We start from the raw sequence: 21,773 nt of genomic DNA, 5'->3' as shown, positions 1-21,773 counted from the left end.
CCTTGAGCCAAATCCAAGTGTAAGCCCTCCAAAAAGATGTTTTTAAGTTACATTTTCGGGTGATCTGACTTCGGGAGGCCATAACCCCATCATTATTTGGGCATTTGGGAAAACTCCAAAAATAAAAGTTGTAGATAGTTGAAATACCTTTCCAACCATAGGTTGTGAGCCTTTACACGACATAGGGATAAAACGTTATAGACATTTTAAGATAGAAAGGTCAAGCTGGGCAGTGGGCTCGGCCCAACCCGACTCAAGGTCGGTGGGAACCGACCCAAAGACCCCTATATATGGGACAAATTCGTGCAATTTCTTCACATTTAACCCCAAAAAGACATGAACATTTTAGAGAGAGGGAAGAGAGCCCTTAGAGAGAGAAACCAAGTTTTGATCAAGTTCAAGGTCCCGAATTCCGAGGCTCGTGAAGAGTAAAGTGTAGTATAAGTTGTTGCCGTCGTTTTAAGCTAAAAGTTGAACTTGGGGGATGTTGGTTTCGTGGTGGCTGCTCATATAAGGTATGTTTATGATGTTAATGATGTTCTTACCATGATCATTGATAGATTTGACGGGTTAGAATAGAGAAAATGACGTTGAAAGTTCGGTTGTCATTTTTGGATCTCAAATAACTTGGGGGCTGTTTTGGTATGATTAAATGGATAGAATTAGTTGTATATTGATATAAAAGGATTGTTGATATTGTTGTTGATGTTGTTGATAAGTTGTTGTTCTTGAATTTGGGAGAATAAAGTGTATGAAGATATCATATACAAAGCGTATAACGGGTCAAGCTTGGGGTATATCTTTGGGAGTTGATGCTTTGAGTTTAAAGAGGCTTATATGAGATGGTTGTTGTTGTTGTTAGTTGTTGATTGTGTTGTTAAATTGAATTGGAATTAGAGGGAAGCGAAGATTACAGGGAAAATGTTGCTCGAATTTATGGAAGTTAATTGCGAGCTTAGAGAAGTATATGAACCTTTTTCAAGTTTTACGGTTTCCTTTTACCTTGATTGTAGATTGGATGTTGTTTGGATGCATAAGTTAAGCTAATCACGTAAGCGACAAGGTATGTAAGGCAAACCTTTCTTCCTTTGGCATGATTTTTGTTGTTATTCGTTCTATATGTACTCCATATGATTCCATTCTTAGACGAGTAAGGTCTAAATGTTTCTAGTGATGGCTTATTGATATTGTACTCCTATTCTGTTCCAAAGGGAACACCCATATGGTGCCAAGTTGAGTTGTGTATATGGTTTTACTAATGATTTCGAGGAAATGAGCTTTCTACTAAAGGAAACATAAAGTTTGATTTTCAAAACCACTCCGACGGGGGTGTGAGATTTTACTACTTCATTTCATTTACGATTTCTGTCTACATTCCATAGTATCATCCCTTTGTATTGATATGATCATTTAATCTTTGGGTAGGGCAATAAGATGAAATTGAGTAGAATATAAGTAGTAAGAATTTCATAACATTTCTTCCCTCAAACCTGGAAGTATGTCCTCTTAAGTCTAGTGAGATACAAATTTGATAACCTCTTATGAAAGATTAAGGCTAATAACTGGATTGTGATGAATTGATTAGTTATTTATGCTTTGAATTGAAATTGATATTTGTGGATTGGGTTTGTGTTGATATGATGGTGATATTAAGCCGAAAGCGGCTGCCCGAAGGGGCCACCCTAGCTAAGCTGGAAGCGGCCGTCCGGGCGGACTATGTGATACTAGCCAAAGCGCCGTCCGATTGCTTTATTTCGAGATTGTTTTGTGTGCACATTTATGTTTCTTCCGCCGAAAGACGCAGTATTGAGTTAGATTGTGATTTCTTCTCTCCTAAGTCAAATTATGATTATGATTTGTTACCACCTTACATACTCGCACATTGTCCGTACCGACGTCCTTTTGCCCGGGGACGCCGCGTTCACGCCCGTAGCCCCGCATTGTTTGAAGGTGTTGCTGTACATGTGCCTAGATGCGTGGACGCGCCTAAGATTGGCAAGTTCCACCACCTTCTGGAGCTGTGCTGAGTCATGTATAGATACGTATGATTATGGGTATGTCAGGGCCCTGTCCTGACTCATAATGTTCAGCTTACTTCTTAGAGACTTCTGTAGACAGTGTCCTGTGGTATGTTTGTCGAGATGTCGACAAAGTGATGTCATTTGTGGATTTTAAAAGAGTATGTATTTTAGATAATTTCAATTGGTTTAAAGTACTTATTGGATTGAAAGTTTTCATAATCGTTAGAAAGATAATGATTTCTATTTGGAAAAGTTTTATGTTCTTAAAAGTTTTTGAAATGACAGGTTTTGATGGAGCGAATGTGTGAGGGTTCGCTCGACTCTGATGAGAGTCGGGTGCCCGTCATGCCCTACCATCGTTAGGGTGTGACATTACCCCTCCCCTCTATTTATTCTTTCACCACTAAAATTCTCTCTTCCCCTCAATCACCATTACCGCCGGCCGTCACCATGACCACATCTATTTATTTATCTTAACTTGAAAGATGAAACTTTTAAGCCTAGTAACATTTACTTGCTATTGCGAATAGCTTAGCTAAACATTGTGAACTGTTTTTATAGTAGTTTTATCCGATTTTGGTTAAGGACCACGTTTATGAAATTTTATCAAGATATAGGAATGGATAAAGGGGAAAACAACAATTTATTGAAGGCACACCGATGGCGAAAGTATGGACCAAAAGAAAAGGAAACTAGAGGAAATGAAAAAACGGAAGTTCTGTGCATTTATGTTTTTTCCTATTCTGTTTACATTCAATGGAGGATGGATGCGGCCTTATTGATTGGATCCGCTTAAATCTAATAAAGTAATTTTTTGATACAATTAAATTCTAAATTCAAATTCTTAAAAGTATGGATTCAATAGAAACTAAAATTGAACTCATTAATATCTTGCAATTATGATTGAGGGGTACGGGTTAAAGCTTGTTCATAGTGGATATCTTAAGTAGCACTAAATTTTCCTTTGTCTTAGTTGTACGAACTCCTTTTTTTTTTTTTTTTTTTTTTTAAAGATGGTTATAGTGGTAATGGTGGCGGAGAGGAAGAAAATTTAGGCGGAAGAATAACATAGAGGGAAGGAGTAAATGGGTTGTGGCGATGAGGTGGCATCCATCTCATCAAATGTCAGTGTCACGTAGGATTAGATGTCCACCTTGGACAAACTTAACGGATGAGGGATATATTTGAACCAATAGTATAACGGTAGGGATATATTTGGACCCAAAGTATAACGAGGGGTATATTTGGCCCTTTTCCAATAGTACAAGGGTATATTTGGCCCTTGTCCGTTTATATTCATGGAATTTATTGGAGTTGGGTTAAATGGTGCTAGTGGAAGAATTCAATAGTTCCTTATATTTGGGAACCTTAAGAATTTAGCAAAGCAAAAAAGCGGGAGGGGATAAAGAAGACAATATGTTTTTATAACCGTGGTGTTTGGGCCATTTGTACGCACTTAGACTAATTTCACCCGGATACTTGTCACCTCCGACAAGCAACATGTACCGCACCAAGGCTAGTACAAATGAGAAGAAATCACCTAGTATTTTTGTCTCTATTGTAATTTGAACCTGAGACCTCATGATCCTCATCCCACTTCATTTTATCCGTACTCTTTTCGTGTCAATTGTGAGTTAACTCTGCATGTCTTTTTACTAACTCTAGTGAAGGTTAAGGGTTTGTCCCTTATGGAGGATTCCAATTTTCTCATGTTTGTTTGGTCAAAAATTTTGAAAATATTTTCTTTAGTAAAACAATTGCTTAAAGTTGAGGAAAATGACTTCCCTCATAAAAGTACGGAAACCAAGTTCCACAAGTGAAATTACACCAATCACCCCACCACCCCACAACCCAACTCGCAACCACCCATACCACCAAACTCAAATCACTCCTACTACCCCACCCCCGCACCCAACCCCCTCCAAACGTTTTCTTTTTTAAAAAAGTTTTTAATTTTTTTTTCTTGGTCTTCTACACCCCCGTTGCTACCCCATCACCCTCCAAAAAAATTAATTTCTTTTTAAAAAACTAAGAGGTTTCTTTTCTGTTTTCTACATCACCCCCCCCCCCGCCCCGCACAACCCACACTGACCCACCCACCACTCTCCAAAACTTAAGGGCAAGTTCTACAAAGTGGTGGTTAGGCCGACTCTGTTGTACGGGGCAGAGTGTTCGCATACCAAGAACTCTCACGTGTAGAAGATGAAAGTCGCGGAAATGAGAATCTTGCGGATGGATGTGTGGGCACACTAGAGAGAGATAGGATCGTGAATGAGGACATCCAGACAAGGTGGGAGTGGCATTGGTGGAGGACAAGATGCGGGAAGCGAGAGACCGAGATGGTTTCGAGCACGTGAAGAGGAGAGACATAGATGCCCGGTGCGGAGCCGAGAAAGATTGGCTATGGACGGTTTTAGGAGAGGTAGAGGAAGCCAAAGAAATATTGGGGAGAGGTGATTAGGCGGGACATGACACGGTTTCGGGACACGAGGACATGACCTTAGATGGAGGTTGTGGAGGGCTCAAATTAGGATAGAAGGCTAGTAGGTAGTCTCGCTCGTCGCACTAGTAGGCGTAGTTTTGCTCTACTTTTTATTGCCTTTTTGATTCTCGCTTTTGTGTGTTCGGGTCTTGTTTTTCCATGCGTCGTTTTATCATGACTTTTTTGATCTTGTTATTTCTCATTTTCGTATTCTTTGATTTGCTTGTCGGTATCCGACTTTTTTTCCTTGCTTTCTTTTCGAGCCGAGGGTCTTTCGGAAGCTTCACCTCCCTACCTTCCAGAGTTAGGGGTAAGGTCCGCGTACACTTAACCCTCCCCAGATCTCACACTGTGGGATTCAACTAGGTCTTCTGTTGTTGTTGTTGGTTTTTTACACTGCCCACCCCTATAACCCCCTCCCGAATTTTCTACTTCATACATTTTATTCTACTTAAAAAATAAAAAATTTGCGTGGTTATGAGGGTGGGGGTGTGTAAGGATTTTTTTCTATATTTTATGAATGTGAAATAAAATATATGAAATAGAAAATTTGGGAGGAGGTGAGTGGTAGGATGGAGCGGTGGAGTGGGGTGGGTGGTAGTGGGTGAAAATGAAGTGTGTTCAAGAGTGGTGGTTGGGTGAGGGTGGGGTAGGTGGTGGTGGGCGGTGCTTAATGGGGGTGGAGTGGGGTTGGTGGGTATTTTCCAAAAAATATTTTCTAAAAAATTCACTTATTTTTCAAGAATACATTTTTCAATGAAACAATTTCCATGAAAACCAATTTCCTCCGTAGCGAACAGACCCTGATAGTCATGTATTTGTCAACTTCAAGTGTTCAATATAAATATACTTAATTAATATGATTACCCCTTGACTAAATCCACAACAATCATTTGAGACAAATTGATTTTATCTCTGTCTCGTCTCAATTTTGCCCCTCTCCCGGTTTGCCTACTATTTCATCCTCATTTCCCCAGCAACAAGAAACATTCGTACTACCTGAGTTAACTACATTAAACACCCTGCGCTTTTAAAATTAATCACTTACACCTGATGTAGTATGAAAATATTCCACTTACACCCCTTGTGTTAAAGAAAACCCTCTCTCCTCTCCTCTTTTTTTCCATCTTTACGGCTTTGGCTTTTTCTTGTGATCTGAAAAGTTAGGGTTTTCTCCAAAAAGAAGACATATCGATTTTGAGTTGGTTTAGGGTTTAGAGAGATCTGTTAATTTAGAAGATATGTTTTGGAAGCTGACTTCTCTTTCTGGTTGTTCTCCGGTAACCTCACTCCATCCACTTTCAATGCTCTATCCTTCTATTTCTTAATTCAATCACCAACTCTATTTAATCTCCGAGCATTTATGAGTTTTTGTATTCATTTTTGACTCTGTCGAATTAATTGCATATAACTGCCCTAAGTATTTATGAGCTCTTGGATTCATTTTTTTTTTTTTTTTTTTGCATTATGCGTGACTTAAGTTCGTTTGCTCTCGTGGTTGTATATGTTAATTGAACGAGCAAGTATAATTTGTGGAGATTGAACTTCGAAGCATTTTTGATTCATTTTTTACAGTATGCGTGACTTAATTTCGTTGCTCTCGTTGTTGTATTTGTTAATGGAATGAGCAAGTATAAATTTGTGGAGATTGAATTTCGAAATATTTTATGAGTTTTTGGATTCATTTTTTTTTTTTTTTTTTTTTTTTGCATTATGCTTGACTCAAGTTGGTTTGCAGTGTTTTATGTGTTATTAGGACTTCATGTGACGGTCGAAACACGGATAGAGCATAAGCAAATTACCCGTTCATTGATGTGTGCAGGAAATTCGGTGAAAGCTGGAAATGTGTTGTTTATGAGACTGTGTTGAAAAGATTTATTTTGTGTTTTTGCTGTTGTATCTAATGCCTGTTTGATTTAATTCTTGCTTAGTCAACTAATTGCCTATAATTGCCCTAATTGGATCATTATAGGTCGCTGGATCCAATTCAACACGTCTAATGCTCTCACGGTTTTATTTGTTAATTGAACGAGCAAGTGTAATTTGTGGACATTGAAGTTCGAAGCATTTTTCAGTTTTTAGATTCATTTTTCGCGTTATGTGCGACTTAAGTTTGTTGGCAGTGTATTATGTGTTAAGACAGTGTATTAAAATTGGGTGAAAGCTGGTAAATGTGTTGTTTAGGAGACACTGTCAAAAAGATTTACTTTGTGTTTGTGCTGTTATATCTCATGGCTGTTTGATTTAATTTTTATTCCGTCCAATTAATTGCCCATAGTTTCCCTAATTGGATCCAATTCTACACGTGGAATGCTCTCGTGGTTGTAATTGTTAATTGAATGAGCAAGTGTAATTTGTGGAGATTGGATTTCGAAGTAATTTTGAGTTTTGGGATCAATTTTTTTTTTTTGCATTATGCGTTACTTAAGTTCGTTGGCAGTGTATTATGTGTTAATGCTTCATGTTTTCTGTTCAGTGATGCGTCCAGGAAATTCGGTGAAAGCTGCAAAATGTGTCGTTTACATTGCGTCTGTTATATTTCACGCCTGTTTGATTTAATTTTACTCTGTTCAGTTAATTGCCTATAATTGAATGAATGAGCAAGTGTAATTTGTGGAGATTGAATTTTGGAAGCGTTTATTAGTATGTGTTTAGACTTCATGTTTTATGTTCATTGTTGCGTGCAGGAAATTCAGTGAAAGCTGGAAAATGTGTTGTTATATCTCAGGCCTGTTTGATTTAATTTTTACTTCGTCAGTTAATTGCCTATAATTGACCTAATTGAATGAGCAATTGTAATTTGTGGAGATTGAAGCGTTTATGAGTGTTTGGATTCACTTTTTTGCATTACTGACTTAAGTTTGCGGCATTGTATTGGTATGTGTTAAGACTTCATGTTTTTCTATTGGAAAGCTGGAAAATGTGCTGTATCTTTGCTGGTGTATCTCAGGCCTGTTTGATTTAGTTTTACTCTGTTCGATTAATTGCCTATAATTGCCCTAATTGGATCACGCAATTTCCTAATTCTATCTATCTATCTATCTATCTATCTATATTTATGTATATATATATATATATGTTCCAGAAATGTCTGCGATCGAGTAAATAGCTCTACGAACGAATGGATCGGATCGACTTGGAAAATGGAAAGATTTGTACAAGTTATACGTTTCGTCACCACTATATATATATATATAGTGTTTGAGCTGTCAAATGCAATTTACTTCGTGTCATGAAAATTTCACATTTCCAGACTTCAGATAGAAATCTGTGAAAAGATATTCATTTTTCCTGAGCAGTGTGTTATTAGTTTTTTTTTAAAAAAAGGAAAAAAAAAGAAAAAAAAGTTACTTTGTGTCTGTGCTGTTACTTTTTGTGCTTGTTTAATTATTTTTCTGCTTATTAGTATTCATTGCTTCAGCTTACACCCTAGATGGAAGATTTAGAGGTCGAGGATTAGGGTAGAAGGATAGTAGGTAGCCGTGTGTTGTAGTACTTTTACGAGCGAGAGGCAGGGAGCTAGTCTCCTCCTCTCCTTATTTAGTCGTGTTACCTAGTAGTTCGGGTATAGAGTAGTTCCGGAATCTTTTCTTCATGGATTAATGTGGAGTATTTTCAGATTGTTGATTCTTCATTGCAACCATAGTCATCACCTACTTCCAGGACCCTACCGTAATTCATAGTGTGATTTTCCAATACCTTGACGTCCTTCAATGTATGGAATTTTTCTAGCTTGACTCGCATTTAAACATCTTTCTTGAATTTCATAGTAAGTTGGCTATTCTCTATTTTGAGTTAAAGATGTCTAATAATTTCTGTTCATTGTGTTGTTATAATAAGTAGATACCTTTGCCTTGTCCTTTTGTCTTCCTCTCAATTTCACGGTATTGCCCGAGTTTGAAACATTTTTTCCCTTGGATTTGCAGGTTGAAGCAGTATTAGACAAGGAAAACTTCACATTGGAAGAGCTTCTCGATGAAGAAGAGATAATTCAAGAATGCAAAGCTTTGAACAGCCGTCTCATAAATTTGTAAACATTCTTGGAGTTTTAATTTATAAATGCCTCTTTACCTTATAAAAATGCCTTTCTTTTACCATGCTTATTCTTCTGCTAGTTGTTTCAATTTAACCATCAATTGACATAGAGTTCTAGGGAAAGAATTAGTAATCAGTAATTACACTATTCAGTGTTGATACCACTTAAAATCCCAAAGTTTATTGACACAATTTTATGATTTTGAGATTTCAGTTTGAGAGATAGAGCCCAGGTTGAGCAGTTGCTGCACTACATTGTTGATGAGCCTTCTGAGGATGCCGATAGCCAGCGGAAATTTAAGTAAGTTATCATGGGACATGACTAAGCTTTAATTATTTGAATAATTGTAGTTGCAAGCTAATATTTTGCCTAATTTTAGATATTAGGTATCACTCCAATTTCTTGTTTCTAATTGATGTCTTGCACCATAGGTTTCCTTTTATTGCCAGTGAGATATTCACCTGTGAAATTGATGTTATCCTTAAGACTCTAGTGGAAGAAGAAGAGGTACGGCAATTCACTAGATGCAGTTGTTACATTATAATTTTAAAATTGTAACAATAAAAAAGAAGTTATTACATTTTAGTTTCAGAGAAGAAATTGTTTTGCTCGAGAGTTCAATCCTTTTTATCATCTTGGCGCAGCTCATGAATTTACTCTTTTCCTTCTTGGAATCAAGTCGTCCGCATAGTGCATTGCTTGCTGGGTACTTTAGTAAGGTATTAAATCATTCATCCACAAGCTTCATGTGTACAAGATTCCTTTGCCCTTGTTGAAATCTGATATGTTATTTGGTTTAGCAAGTTGATTTATATACTCCTACTGCATTACAGGTCGTGATATGCCTCATGCTGCGGAAGACCGTTCCCCTCATGAACTATGTTCAGGTAGCGTAGCACGGATCTATTCTTGCAGGCTACTAATATTTGCCGCTTCATATAGTTAAGATTTTGAATCTCTATTTCCCAAAGAATGAACAAGATATTTATTGTCAACAAAAGAATTTTGTTAGTGGAAATCAACAACTTGGAAAAATTTGTAGTATGCTATGATGATATATTTTGTCCAGTATGCTATGTTGATATATTATGTTAGTGCTAAAGATTTTTTTTTTTTTTTAAAAACAAAGCAGCAATTGAAATGAGACCGCAAAGATTGGCTTGAGTTATGGTTTTACATTCATCAATAACTCAATTCATATGGTCAAATACAACCTCTCTAACTCTTAACATTTTTTGGTTAACAATGGAGGCTAACTAGAAAATATCTATTCTCCACCTAACTAAATATAATCTACTATTTACACCATGCTATTATAAATTGCTTATCTAGTGTGTGGCCTTTATGGTCATTCTTCATCCGTTTTTCAATTTACGTCCAACAAATCATAAATTTATGTTTGAAAGAAATAAAAATGCATTTCATTGACGCTGGTAGATTAGATATAATTTTTTTTTTGTCCATTTTCTAGAGTGTCCAGAAGTTGCAAGAAACACAAGTTCCCCTTCTGTAAGAAACAGAAATTGAATCTTTATAGTTTCTCTCTCTAAAATCAGTTCAACCTTAGAAGGCCACACATTTTCGTTTGTTACATATTTGCTCTTGCATTCCAATGCAATTTTTCATTTGGTAGCTATTTTAATCTTTATAAACGTGTATACATATTTATTTATCAAAAAACAATTTATGTATATTTATTGTGGTTGTGCCATTTTAATTCGTTCTTAGAGATGCTTACTTGATGTTCTTTAGCATTATTCTTTTCTAATGTCATATTATCTTTTGATATGAGATTAGGCAGCAGGTTTTTATTTAGGCAATGTAAAGTCATCTTCTTGATGTGCCCTCTAAGCTTGTTAATTTCATTATTATGTGTTAGTCCTTTTCCTCTTTGTGCTGCCTCTATTTCTCGTCCGCACCTCTAGAGATAAACCCTCTGTTTTGCCATTACCTTAAATTAGTGTTTTAAAAGGCGGGGGCGTAAGGCGAGGCGTAAGCCCCATGGGTATTTAATTTTCAGTATTTCATAAAATATACAATCACAATAAAATATTTTAAATAGGTAAAATTGCATAAAATTTTGAAGAAAACTATAAATAAGTGAAAAATAAATATAGATGTGCTCCATCCCCACAAAAAATTAATCAAAACAATTTATTATATGCTACTTACAAGCACAAGTGACTGTCCGTTACTTTTTTTGAGATAGTAGAAGAAAAGATAAAAGAGTTGGGAAAAACATATATTAGGGCCTCTTGCAATAAAAAAAGGTCTTGACTTTTATATTTAATTGTTCAGTTCCTTTTTAAAACATTTGAGTAATTACAGTTGATTTTTGAGAAATTGGGCATTATATTTAGGACTTATTTAACAAATTCCGTTTGAATTTGAAAAAGTTTTCTGGGCTTACGCCCCAACACAAAAAACTCGCCCAGGAGAACCACCCAATTGCACTGTGCAATAGCCTTAGTTTCCTTCTTGAGACTACCAATTGTTCCTATCTTTCCTCCCCGTGGTATTGGTTGTAGTTTGAGTCCTCTCAAGGCCGGGTTCCCCTTCTTTTGGGGGAAGGATAGTGAGTAGGGTCATTTCTCTTTGCAAATTTGAGTTGGCTCTTTTTTCTCTTCATCACCTCCTCTCATGTTTCTTGCGTCTTTTATGCTGACCTGTCTCAATAAAAGTCCCTGTATCTCATGACCCACACAAATATGTAAGACTTGTTTTGGACCACAAATTTTAAAAGTCTTCCTTTCTTTCTTAAACTCCGTGCCTAGTCAAATGGTGCCACATAAATTGGGACGGAGGGAGTAGTAACTATAGTTAACTTGTCCCAATAACAAGTGTTGATAAGGAAAACATAGTTATGGGTTTAGTAAACTGCATAATGATTTCTTGAGTTATATTTAGTCTGTTGGACAAGCAGAATCCAGATGTCATTTAACTTTACTTTTGCCTATCTATTTAGATGTGGTGGGTGGTCAGCAAGGAGGGTTAAGAGCCCAGAACTTGCTCAAGTTGTCTATTAAATAATTGAATGGAACCACTTCTTGGAAGAAAGGTTTCTCTGGGCATCTTATTGCATGGAGTGCGTTAATACAAAGGAGACCATATCTAACTCCTCCACATGGAAAACTTAGAGATGATATTGATTTAATGCTTAATAGACCTCCTTAACAATGTGCACATGTTTTTTCCTTTTTCATCTTCCCTCTCCTCCCTTCCAAAAGAATTGTTTATATTCCAAATCATTTTGATTTTCTTACAGGCGCACCATGATGTTTTCCGCCAGATGGTGGATTTGATTGGTATAACATCCATAATGGAGGTTAGTATTTCAGTTCTGCATTTTCATCTACCGCAACCTTTGTGTATGATTGTGAATATAGTTAACTTTGAGAATTGATCTGGTGAAGACATTCCTCTGATGAGCTGTTTCTTTATAGGTTTTGGTGCGACTTGTAGGTGCCGATGATCAAATCTACCCTAACACGACAGATGTGATGCAATGGTTAGCTGACAGCAATCTTTTAGAAATGATCGTGGATAAATTGAGCCCTTCTGTAAGTTGCAAAGACTTGCTGTAACCTGCTTATCTGCTACTTTCATTAGTATTCCTTGGATATATATATATATATATATATATATATATATATATATATATTATGTTATATATATATATATATATATATATATATATATATGTTCTGGTTGACGTTTACAAGTTGTCGAGGTGCCATATTCATCTTGCAATAAGGATAACGATGGATGATTTTGCACTACTGCTTTGACAAGCGTAGAACATATCTACAAAAATAAGCTTGTTCTGACTTCTGAGTCAAAGATGGTATAGAAAGATATCATCTCCACAGGATTGGTACAAATATTGTTCATATCCCAATTCAGAGAAGATTCAAAATGGCTCCTTGATAGATGGAAAATATATGTTGCTCTACAGGTTTCACCTATGAATCATGACTAATTCCTATTTAAGCTTCCATAGAGGTTGGTGGCTGTTCGAGTACATGCAAGCCCTGGTTTTGGAAGGGGAGATGATTGACCCCGATGGTGGTCTCCGGTTGTAGGTTCAGAATTTGCGGCAAAAATTGAGGAACATCGCTGGATCAAAGTTTTTGGTATCGCAGCACATGCCTGGTCGTTAAACACCTTTAACACCATCGGGGAATTATGTGGAGTCAAAGAGGATAGAAGGAACAAGTCCCAGTTAGTCGGGGTCAGGATTTACATAAAGAAATTCAACAGAGAGTTGCCAGTGAATATTCACCTAGATGAGAGAGGTTGGAGATTTGAAATTTCGGTCTGGTCGGATATTCGTGTGAGGAGGAAACGAATTGGTAGGGAAGCCGGCAAAGATGAAGGGGTCGCCTCCTTTTATCTTGAAGTTACAAAATCCAGTAGCATCAACTTGCAGGCAATGCAATTCAAAATGCAATGGTGTCCAATTAAAAATGCAATTGGTCGACTGGTAATGAATTGGGCCAAAGGTTGGATAATATTTATTATAAGAGCCCAATTCAAAAGTTTTTCAAAAAAAAAAGAGGTTAAAGTGGCCAAGTATTGGTGATTTAAGGGGTTACTATCTGACCCAAGAACTAACTATTTTAAAGATTTTAAGATCAAAATCTAGACCCCATTCTCTTCAGATAATCCACAACTGATCACCAGCTCGGCTCTCTCTTCTTACATCCCCTCTGATGCCAATGATGAGAGAACCATCGGCAAAAATTCTCTCTGATCAGGAAGCTAATGCAGACTTCAGAGAGGTCAATTGTGAGTTCCGGCACTAATTTCTCTTCTCCATCTCACTTTGCTTGTCTAGCTTTACCATGACAAGTGGAAGGCTCTTCCCAGATCATTCAGACACTGGCCGTCATTGAGACATAACAAATAAATCAAGATGGCCTTGGGGAAGGGATGCAAGGCCTTTGTAATCAACGTCAATGGATCTGAATAGGAGCTCCTGGATATGGTCTTACATATGGAGCAGAAGCGGCAATTTCAACTCAACAGAGAAACATCAAGTTCATCTGGAAAGTTAAAAATGGAGAAAGAAAGTAAGAATTTGAAGTGTTTGGTCAATTATGAGGGGGGACAAATGGATAAGGGCAGACATCACTAAGGTTTTCCCGAATGAAGTTTAAAAATCCAGCTGGCTTCTTGCCGGGTGGGGGGTGGGTGGGTGGGTTGTAAATGAAAGTGCTAAAAAGGGGAACTTTGAAATTTTTAATTCAGACATGGAGAACTGATATAGTATGTCTCGAGTAAATGGAAATTGAGGAATGGTTACCAATGCTGGTTTGACAAAGTTGCGGAAACACGTGATTTGATCGGGCAGAATGGAAATCGAGTGGCACAAGGGGTAGAACAATAATCATTTGGGACAAAAGAGAGTGGAGATGTTCATGGATACAGCAGGGTTCCTATTCTTTATCATGCCTACGTGAAAGTAGTCTACATGAGAACATCAGATGGTGTTTCACAGGGGTATAGAGGCTACAATCAAATCTAAAATGAGAGGAGCTATGGCATGAATTGGCTATGGTTAGGTGGTTTTAGTTTGAGCAATGGATTATTGCTGGTTATTTCAACGTTTGCAGATTTGAAAGTGAGGTTAAAGTGTATCCACGTATCAAGAGCAATGAGGGGATTTTCAGACATCATTTAAGACTTGGGACTTATTGATCTACTACTACTTCAGGGGTGTTCTATCTCAGTCCAGTGGTGAACAAGCCGTCCAATCTTCAAGAATAGAAAAATTCTTTATCACCTACAGAGTGGAATTACTGTTCTAAGACATTTAAACAATCTGTTTCCACAGAGTATTCTCAGATCACAAGCCAGTACAACTTGGAAATGGAGAAAGGGTAGCTAATACATCATACTTCAAGTTTGAGAATATGTGGCTTCAAATTGAAGGGTTTCTAGACAAGATAAAAGAGAGTTGGCAAAGTTATTCAATAAATGACACTCCTGGCTTTATTCTGATGCAAACATTGAAATGCCTTAAGGAGGATATTACAACATGGAACAAGGAGGTTCTATGGGAAAATTGAGACACAGAAGTAGAGCCTTGGGGGAGTTAATGCTGATCGAACAAAATGCAGAAATCAGAGCTTTATGACCATGTAAATTCTGAAAATACAAAGTCTATGGGTCTGAAGCTTGAAGTACTACAACGGGGAAAATCAGAAGAGATTTTTTGGAGACAGAAGTCTAGATGTCTCTGGCTCAAAGAGGGAGACAAGAATACCAAATACTTTCAGAAAATGACACTCTCTCATAGAAGATATAACAATACTGATAAGCTTTAGATCGATAATGAATTGTTGAAGACAAGAATCAAATAAAGGATGAAATTTTTGGACATTTATCAGAAGCTTTACATGGAAATGAGCATGTAGACCTACAATCCACTTTGAGGATTTACCAGCCATCACAGAAGTTGGAAGCAATGAACTTGAAGAGCCTTTTGAGTAGGCTGAGATCCTGGCAACCATCAGGAACGGTGCATTTGACAATGGCATTTTTGTCACTTTCTTGGTTAAAAAAGACAGCAGGAACTGATGGCTTCACAATGGCTGTTTACCAATCAGCTTGGTAAATTATCAAGATAGAGTTTTAGGGGCAACGGATCATTTCAGCCGTCATTATCACTGTTAGATGGTCTGATATAGCAATGTCTCATTTATTTCCCTGTCTTTTTTATTTCCACGCGTAGATGTAGCTTCTTTATTTTTTTAAATTTTATGGTCCTCTTTCGTTGGGCGGGGGCAGGGGTGAAGGGAGATGCCCAAAGTAGTATTCCAATTACCCAACAAGCGTTGATGTTTTTCTGTTTTTAAAAGGCCTAGCTAGAATTAGCTACCCCTTTAAAGGAGCTGATTTATCATTTCTGTTGTCCTGTGTTTTATTGTCCAGAGTCCTCCTGAAGTACATGCTAATGCAGCAGAGACGCTATGTGCAATAACTAGAAGCACACCATCGCCTCTGGCTACTAAACTATCTAGCCCAAGGTATGTGGGGTTCCAATTGATACTTTTCTGGAAAGCTGTTTTTTTCCCTGGCATTCTTTTCTAGTGATGGTAAACTTTTGACTGATTTAGTTTATCTATTTTCTTTACATGTAGCTTTGTAGCAAGGATATTTGGTCATGCCCTTGAAGATTCACACTCAAAGTCTGCCCTTGTCCATTCTTTGACTGTCTGCATATCTCTGTTGGATTCAAAAAGATCAATCCCATCATTTATGATGTATTCCTTCCGGAGCCAGCATGTTTACGAGTCACCCATGCATGTCAGTCCTGACACTATTGGTGCAATGCTGCCTAAACTTGGTAAGTTTCGTTTTGCAAAAGTTGATATGATTTTGAATTGTTAAATACTTGTTTAAATATGTTTCTACCCTTAGAGATCAAGTCACAGTTTTCTTAGAGAGTGGGCGGTAGTAAAGCATGAAAATGCAAAGCCATCATAAGAAAGAAAAAGATTTTTTTTGCTTCATGATACAACTGATGTGTTTGCTGCCCCTTGAAGCTCATCTTAAAGATGTTTCATAATTGTGGCTCATTCTGGCACAGGTGACTTGGTCAAGCTGTTGAACGTGACCTCTGATGAGAAGATTCTGCCTACAACATATGGTGAACTCAGACCACCTTTAGGGAAGCATCGCTTAAAGGTTTGTATTGTCTACGTTCTTGCAATGTGTGAGCCGATCTTCTTTTATTTCAAGTTTTGGTTATTTTAGGCTGATTGGTGTTATTCAGAAGGATTTTCAAAGCTAGAATTTCCAATAGAATGGACTTCTCTTATCTGTAGAGATGAAGTCGTTTCTTGTTCGTATTGTGAATGAATTGTAAATAGCCTGATAGCCCGTCTTGTTATATTTAGTGGATTGGTTGAAAAATATTTATCAGCATTTAGTCAGTGGAATAGAAGCTTAGAAAGAGTGTTAATATGAAACTATGTTCAACATTCATGTGTACTTTCATTTTGGCTGCTAAATAGTCGAGTTGACTATCTCACTGGGTCTCTTGATCTTTATATCTTTGTGGTTTGCTTCTTTATTGTAGATTGTGGAATTCATTTCCGTGCTACTGAAAGCTGGCAATGAAGCTGCAGAGAAAGAGTTGATCAGCTCTGGGACAATTGAAAGAGTCCTGGATCTCTTTTTTGAGTAAGATTTTTGTCTATGCTCATGGATTCTAGAACTCACTGGCTGGTTAGGCACCAAAAGCCATTGATATTGCGTTGGTGACTTTCTTTTTACTTCTTTGGCGTTCTAATAAATTACTTAATTGTTGTATAGGTACCCTTACAATAATGCATTACATCATCACGTGGAGAGTATAATATACTCCTGCGTGGAAAGCAAAAGCAATATCATTGTTGACCATCTTTTTGAAGAGTGCGATTTGATTGGGAAGATACTTCAAACGGATAAACAGTCTACAGTCTCTAGTGATGAAAAACAGGTTGATATTTGTGAATAACTGATTTTCTTTCTATCAAGTTTTAGGTTTTGAAAATTGTGGTGCCTTCTGGTTTTTTTCTAATTATTCTACCTCATTCTCTCCTAGATAAGAAATATGTTAAATGAGAACCTTGCAACCTCACTGCATTTAACATCTTGAAATGTTCTAATGGTATTTCTTGATTGATGCAGCCAACTTTACCTGCCACTGGGCAACGAGCACCCCGAGTGGGTAACATAGGACATATAACACGGATTTCTAACAAACTTGTTCAGCTGGGAAAGAATGACATCTACATTCAAGCACATCTTGAGGTGTGTGATAGTTTTGTACTTAGTTGCTTGATATGCTTTAAACGAAAATGAACTGCAAATGAGCACATCAACCAAAATTGTTCAATCAGATTTTGAAACATTTCTCTGAACAATTGTTCAATGGTGTTGAAAGTTTAATTGTTAGAATTTCATATGAGCATCCTTGGGTGGCCTAGTGGTCAGAGAAGTGATAGAAGGACCATGAGGTCTCAGCTTCAAATTCCAGCAGAGGGTAAATACAAAGTTACCCGTAGCTGTGCGATAGGAGGTAACAGATACACGGGAAGAAGTCGAGGTGCGCGAAGTTGGCCCGAACACTACCATCATAAAAAAGGGTTAAATACTTTATATGTTCGTGTCTCTAAGCAATGCTCTTCCCCTCAACTAAAAAAGAATTTAGGATGGACGCTGGCAAACAATTTCAACATACAATTACCTACCCACCCATGCTTCGAAAAGGTTGTCTTTGATATGAAATTGATCTTAGCTTGCTTTAGTTGTTGGGAAGAGTGCACTGGCACTGATTTTACTGTGTGGGGTAGTAAAAAACTGTTTAATTGATGTTTAAGTGCCACATTACTTTTCACAATGTGAAATCACTTTGTTAAGAAATATCGCTCTTATGATTGTGGAGTATCTCATTAGATCCTTTGTTATTGTTTTGGCTCATCATATTGATCGCGTAGCAGAAGTTGCTGAAAGGTTCTGCCTCATGGCATTCTGTATAATAGCTATTAATGGCATCGGATTTTGTGCAATTGCATCTCACATGCTAGTCTGTATTCTTTACACCAGAAAAATATGGAATGGAGTGATTGGCAAACTACCGTCTTACAGGAGCGTAATACAATCGAAAATGTCTACCGATGGGCTTGTGGGTAAGTTTTGCTTCTTTTTAATTGTGTAAGTTGTAACTGATCACCAATATTATATCATCTGTAATGTTAGTCTATCAATCAAATATGTCCTGATCCCAAATTAATTAGGGTCGGCTATATGAATTCCCTTTGTCCATTCTGCTCTATTAGGTCCATGTCATGCCACTTCTTAATAATTCGTCTGTTACAGAAAATTAAGATTTCTCGATTTTTAAGTGGTTCTTTAAATTTCATGCTTATCCTATATGGACATGCAAGTTCTAACCTAATGTTAGTGGAACAACTACATCAGCTATACCATTTCATAGTGTTAGGATTCTTTAATAAAGCTATCCTAGTTGAACCATGTCATTTGCATGCATGTCAAGTCTGCCCTAACCTGGTGGAATGATAAAATGGAAAAGTAAACAGAGTTATCAAAAGATTGTAGCGGTAAGCAGAGAGAAGTATTAACACAGATTAGTACTCTTCAGTCACATAGTATTGTTGTCCTTGTGAGCACCGTTTTCTGTCCATTGGACCTACTGCTTTCATGTATGGGCTTTCTAGCATATAGAGGAATAGGTCAAGAATAGGGTAGGAAAAATAAGTGGTGGGTGGGAAAACAAAGAACTAGTTGTAACAATGCGCTTTTGGAGACCACAGTCATGTCCGTTATTGTGATCTAGTAGTGACAAGAGGTGTCCTCATTAATTAGACGAAAAGCTTCTAGTAAAAATCACATGTTACCTGCACCCATGGATATGGCCTAGTGGTCAATGAGGTCTCAGGTTCAAATCCCAGCAGAGTCAAAACACTAGGTGAATTTTCTCATCTGTTCTAGCCTTGGTGGACAGAGTTACTTGATACCTGTTGCTGGTGGGAGGTGGCAGGTATCTCGTGGAACTAATTGAGGTGCGCGCAAGCTAGCTTGGACACCACGGTTATCAAAAAAAGAATCACATGTTACCTTTCTCAACCAAAGAAAGCTTCTAATAAAATCATTTAATCAGATAGTCAAGGAGAGCTCATCTGAGTAGTATAAACATAGTTGTCAGAGATTTTCGAAGAAGTGGAGAATGAGAGGTGGTTATTTTGAGTTCTTTTGGTTGGCAAAAGAACTGAAAATGTTCCAGATTACTTCCCTGCTGCCCCTTCCTCTCTACTGCCCTTATTGATTCCTGTATCAACTACTGGAATATGGTCATGATGAGTTTACTAATTATGAGCAGCCGACCAACTGCAATGCAAGATCGGATGAGAGACAGTGATGAGGAAGATGTTCATGACAGAGATTATGATGTAGCAGCTTTAGCCAATAATCTTAGCCAAGCATTCAGATACACCATATATGACAACAATGATGCTGAAGAGGTAAGTTTACCTAATGCATTTAAATCAGTGTTAATTTCTCAGCTATTCTTTTCCTTTTTTTGTAAAAGAAGGTTAGAGGGGTGGGGTTGGGGTTGGTTGAGAGAGGGTGTTGTTCTGTAAGCAGAAGAGAAGAGAAGAGAAGAGAAATACAACTCGGGGACCTGTGCATGTAACTGTGGGGTGCAGTTGAGTCATGGTTACACATTTGCAATTCATTCATGGTCTTCGTTACTTGTTTACAGGGTCATGCAGCTCTTGAACGAGATGATGAGGTAATGCTTTTATTCCGTGATTGACATTACTTCCTTTTGAATGTTTTTAAAGGTCTGTCAATTTTTTTCTTGATGTTATCATAAGCCTCTAGTGTTCTCACAGTTTTATGGTCATGCCATGTAGGATGTTTACTTTGATGATGAGTCTGCTGAAGTTGTGATATCATCCCTTCGATTGGGAGATGAGCAGGGGAGGTGAGTTCACAGTTCTGTAGTTTTGAAGGATAACTGTGCAGGAGTCATTACAGCACGTGTTTTCTGCACTATAATTGGGTGTAGGCAATTGAAAATAAATTGTCTCTCCAAACAAACACCCTTATATTTTAAATGCAAGAAAAAAGGAAAATGAGCGAGGATAAGGAGAAAGAAAAAGCGAGACCCCCCCACCCCAACACACACACAACCCCCAAATAGGAAATGCATGCCCTTGTGTTCCCTTGGTTCCTTTGAGAGTGTTAAAAAATGGTAACTTAGTATGCAGGCAAGGTTATAGCATCTGTTTTCTTTCTATATAGACTTAGTACCGCTTGCGTGTGACAGTTCGGTTTACATTTTTTCCCACTCTCTGCAGCAGTTTGTTCACAAACTCAAACTGGTTTGCTTTTCAAGATGATAGACTTGGTGATGCACCTATGAACACCTCACCTACAGAGGCAATGGAAGAGATCAACCTTAATGGAACATCAAATGGTGGGAATAGCAATAGTGATGACGAGGTGGTAGTTGGAGAGGAGGATGACTTGGCTGAGAGCAAAAATTCTACAGATGGAACACCTACTTCTAGTTCAAATGCCTTTAGTGGATTTGGTGGATCGAATTCTGTTAATGGCGGTAACTTCAATCAACAAAATGAGAAAGCAGGTCAGTCAGATGACATGGGTTTCTTCCGCTTTGAGACGACAGACAATGATGACCCCTTTGGACACAGGCCTATGCCTGAATGGGCAGCATGGGGGAATGCATCAGATTTTCAAGTTGGTAGATCCAGTGTGAACCCATTTGAAGATTCTAGTAACTCTAGTGGCCCTCTGGCCGATTCAGTGGAGGCAGCGACTCCTGTGGTAAGCTCCACTTCTAGTGGTAGTGAAGAATCTATTCCAAATGGTGTCTCAACATCTCCAGATTCTAGCAAAAGTTCATATAGATCTGAGTCTTGTCAGAAAGCAGCTACCGTTCCTTCTTCTTTGTTTGAAGAGGATGTTGAATTTGTCGGTGTAGAATTAGAGGGTACTGAAAAGGCAATGGAACATGCTCTAAAAGAGGGGATAGTTGGGGAGGCTGCTCCATTGAAAAGGAGCATTGTTACCAAGAGTCCTGAAAAGGAGAGTACAGATGATGGTGGGGAAGGAATAAAAGAGTACAATGATGCAAACTATTGGAGAGTAGACCAAGAAGTTTCAGTATCAGAGTAACTGCATGTAAAAATTTGTTGGTCTTCATTTGAACCTGGAATTCAGCGCTGATTGCCTGGATCCCCATTTTCAGTTGGTGAGATTATGCAGCGGTTGTGTACAGTAGACTTCTTTTCCGAATCAAACAATAGGCTAATATAATGGTTGTAACTGATTATTTGCTGTTACACTTCTTGATGTTTATTGTTCAGCCTCTTCTATTTTTTCAATCGTCAAATTTTGATCGTGTCTCTCTTTATTGAATGCATTTGGAATCTTGTATCTGGTGTAATCAAAATTCTGGATAAAGTAGATCCAGTTAAGGCAGGCCTAAGGGCCGCCGTGTTGGAATAATTTGACTTCAATTTCTTCGCTTCGTTAAATTATGTGATACAGTTGGCTTTTTTAAGTGTGTTCTCCAAGAAAAGCTAATGGTTGCTAGGTCCGCACTGAAGATTGAGAGGTTGCTTGTTTCATTTTTACAGAATTTGCATCCAGAGTGCCTATTCTATTTGCAGATGCTACATCGCCTGCTTGT

The 21,773-nt window shown here is 37.7% G+C and overlaps 1 protein-coding gene across 3 annotated transcripts; it reads left to right on the top strand.

Moving 5' to 3' along the window:
- Window positions 1–5,490: 5,490 nt before the first annotated feature.
- On the top strand, window positions 5,491–21,532 carry LOC132050338 (uncharacterized). Of its 3 annotated transcripts, none has more exons than XM_059441558.1 (19): window positions 5,491–5,783; window positions 8,430–8,533; window positions 8,753–8,839; window positions 8,971–9,046; window positions 9,184–9,258; window positions 9,373–9,426; window positions 11,805–11,864; window positions 11,983–12,099; window positions 15,476–15,570; window positions 15,685–15,890; window positions 16,134–16,231; window positions 16,626–16,729; window positions 16,862–17,027; window positions 17,219–17,341; window positions 18,137–18,219; window positions 19,431–19,572; window positions 19,815–19,844; window positions 19,969–20,039; window positions 20,419–21,532. In XM_059441558.1, the coding sequence occupies exons 1-19, from the start codon at window positions 5,745–5,747 to the stop codon at window positions 21,254–21,256; spliced, it is 2,568 nt and encodes an 855-aa protein (XP_059297541.1). In that variant the 5' UTR covers window positions 5,491–5,744; the 3' UTR covers window positions 21,257–21,532. The 3 variants fall into 3 exon arrangements, with proteins under 3 accessions (XP_059297541.1, XP_059297540.1, XP_059297542.1); XM_059441557.1 differs by having other exon boundaries at window positions 20,416–21,532; XM_059441559.1 differs by lacking the exons at window positions 5,491–5,783; window positions 8,430–8,533; window positions 8,753–8,839 and having other exon boundaries at window positions 8,990–9,046; window positions 9,126–9,258; window positions 20,416–21,532.
- The last annotated feature ends 241 nt before the right edge of the window (window positions 21,533–21,773 follow it).

This window comes from Lycium ferocissimum, chromosome 3 (assembly GCF_029784015.1).
Source record: "Lycium ferocissimum isolate CSIRO_LF1 chromosome 3, AGI_CSIRO_Lferr_CH_V1, whole genome shotgun sequence".
Taxonomy (NCBI): domain Eukaryota; kingdom Viridiplantae; phylum Streptophyta; class Magnoliopsida; order Solanales; family Solanaceae; genus Lycium; species Lycium ferocissimum.
This window is presented reverse-complemented; position numbering and strand designations above follow the sequence as displayed.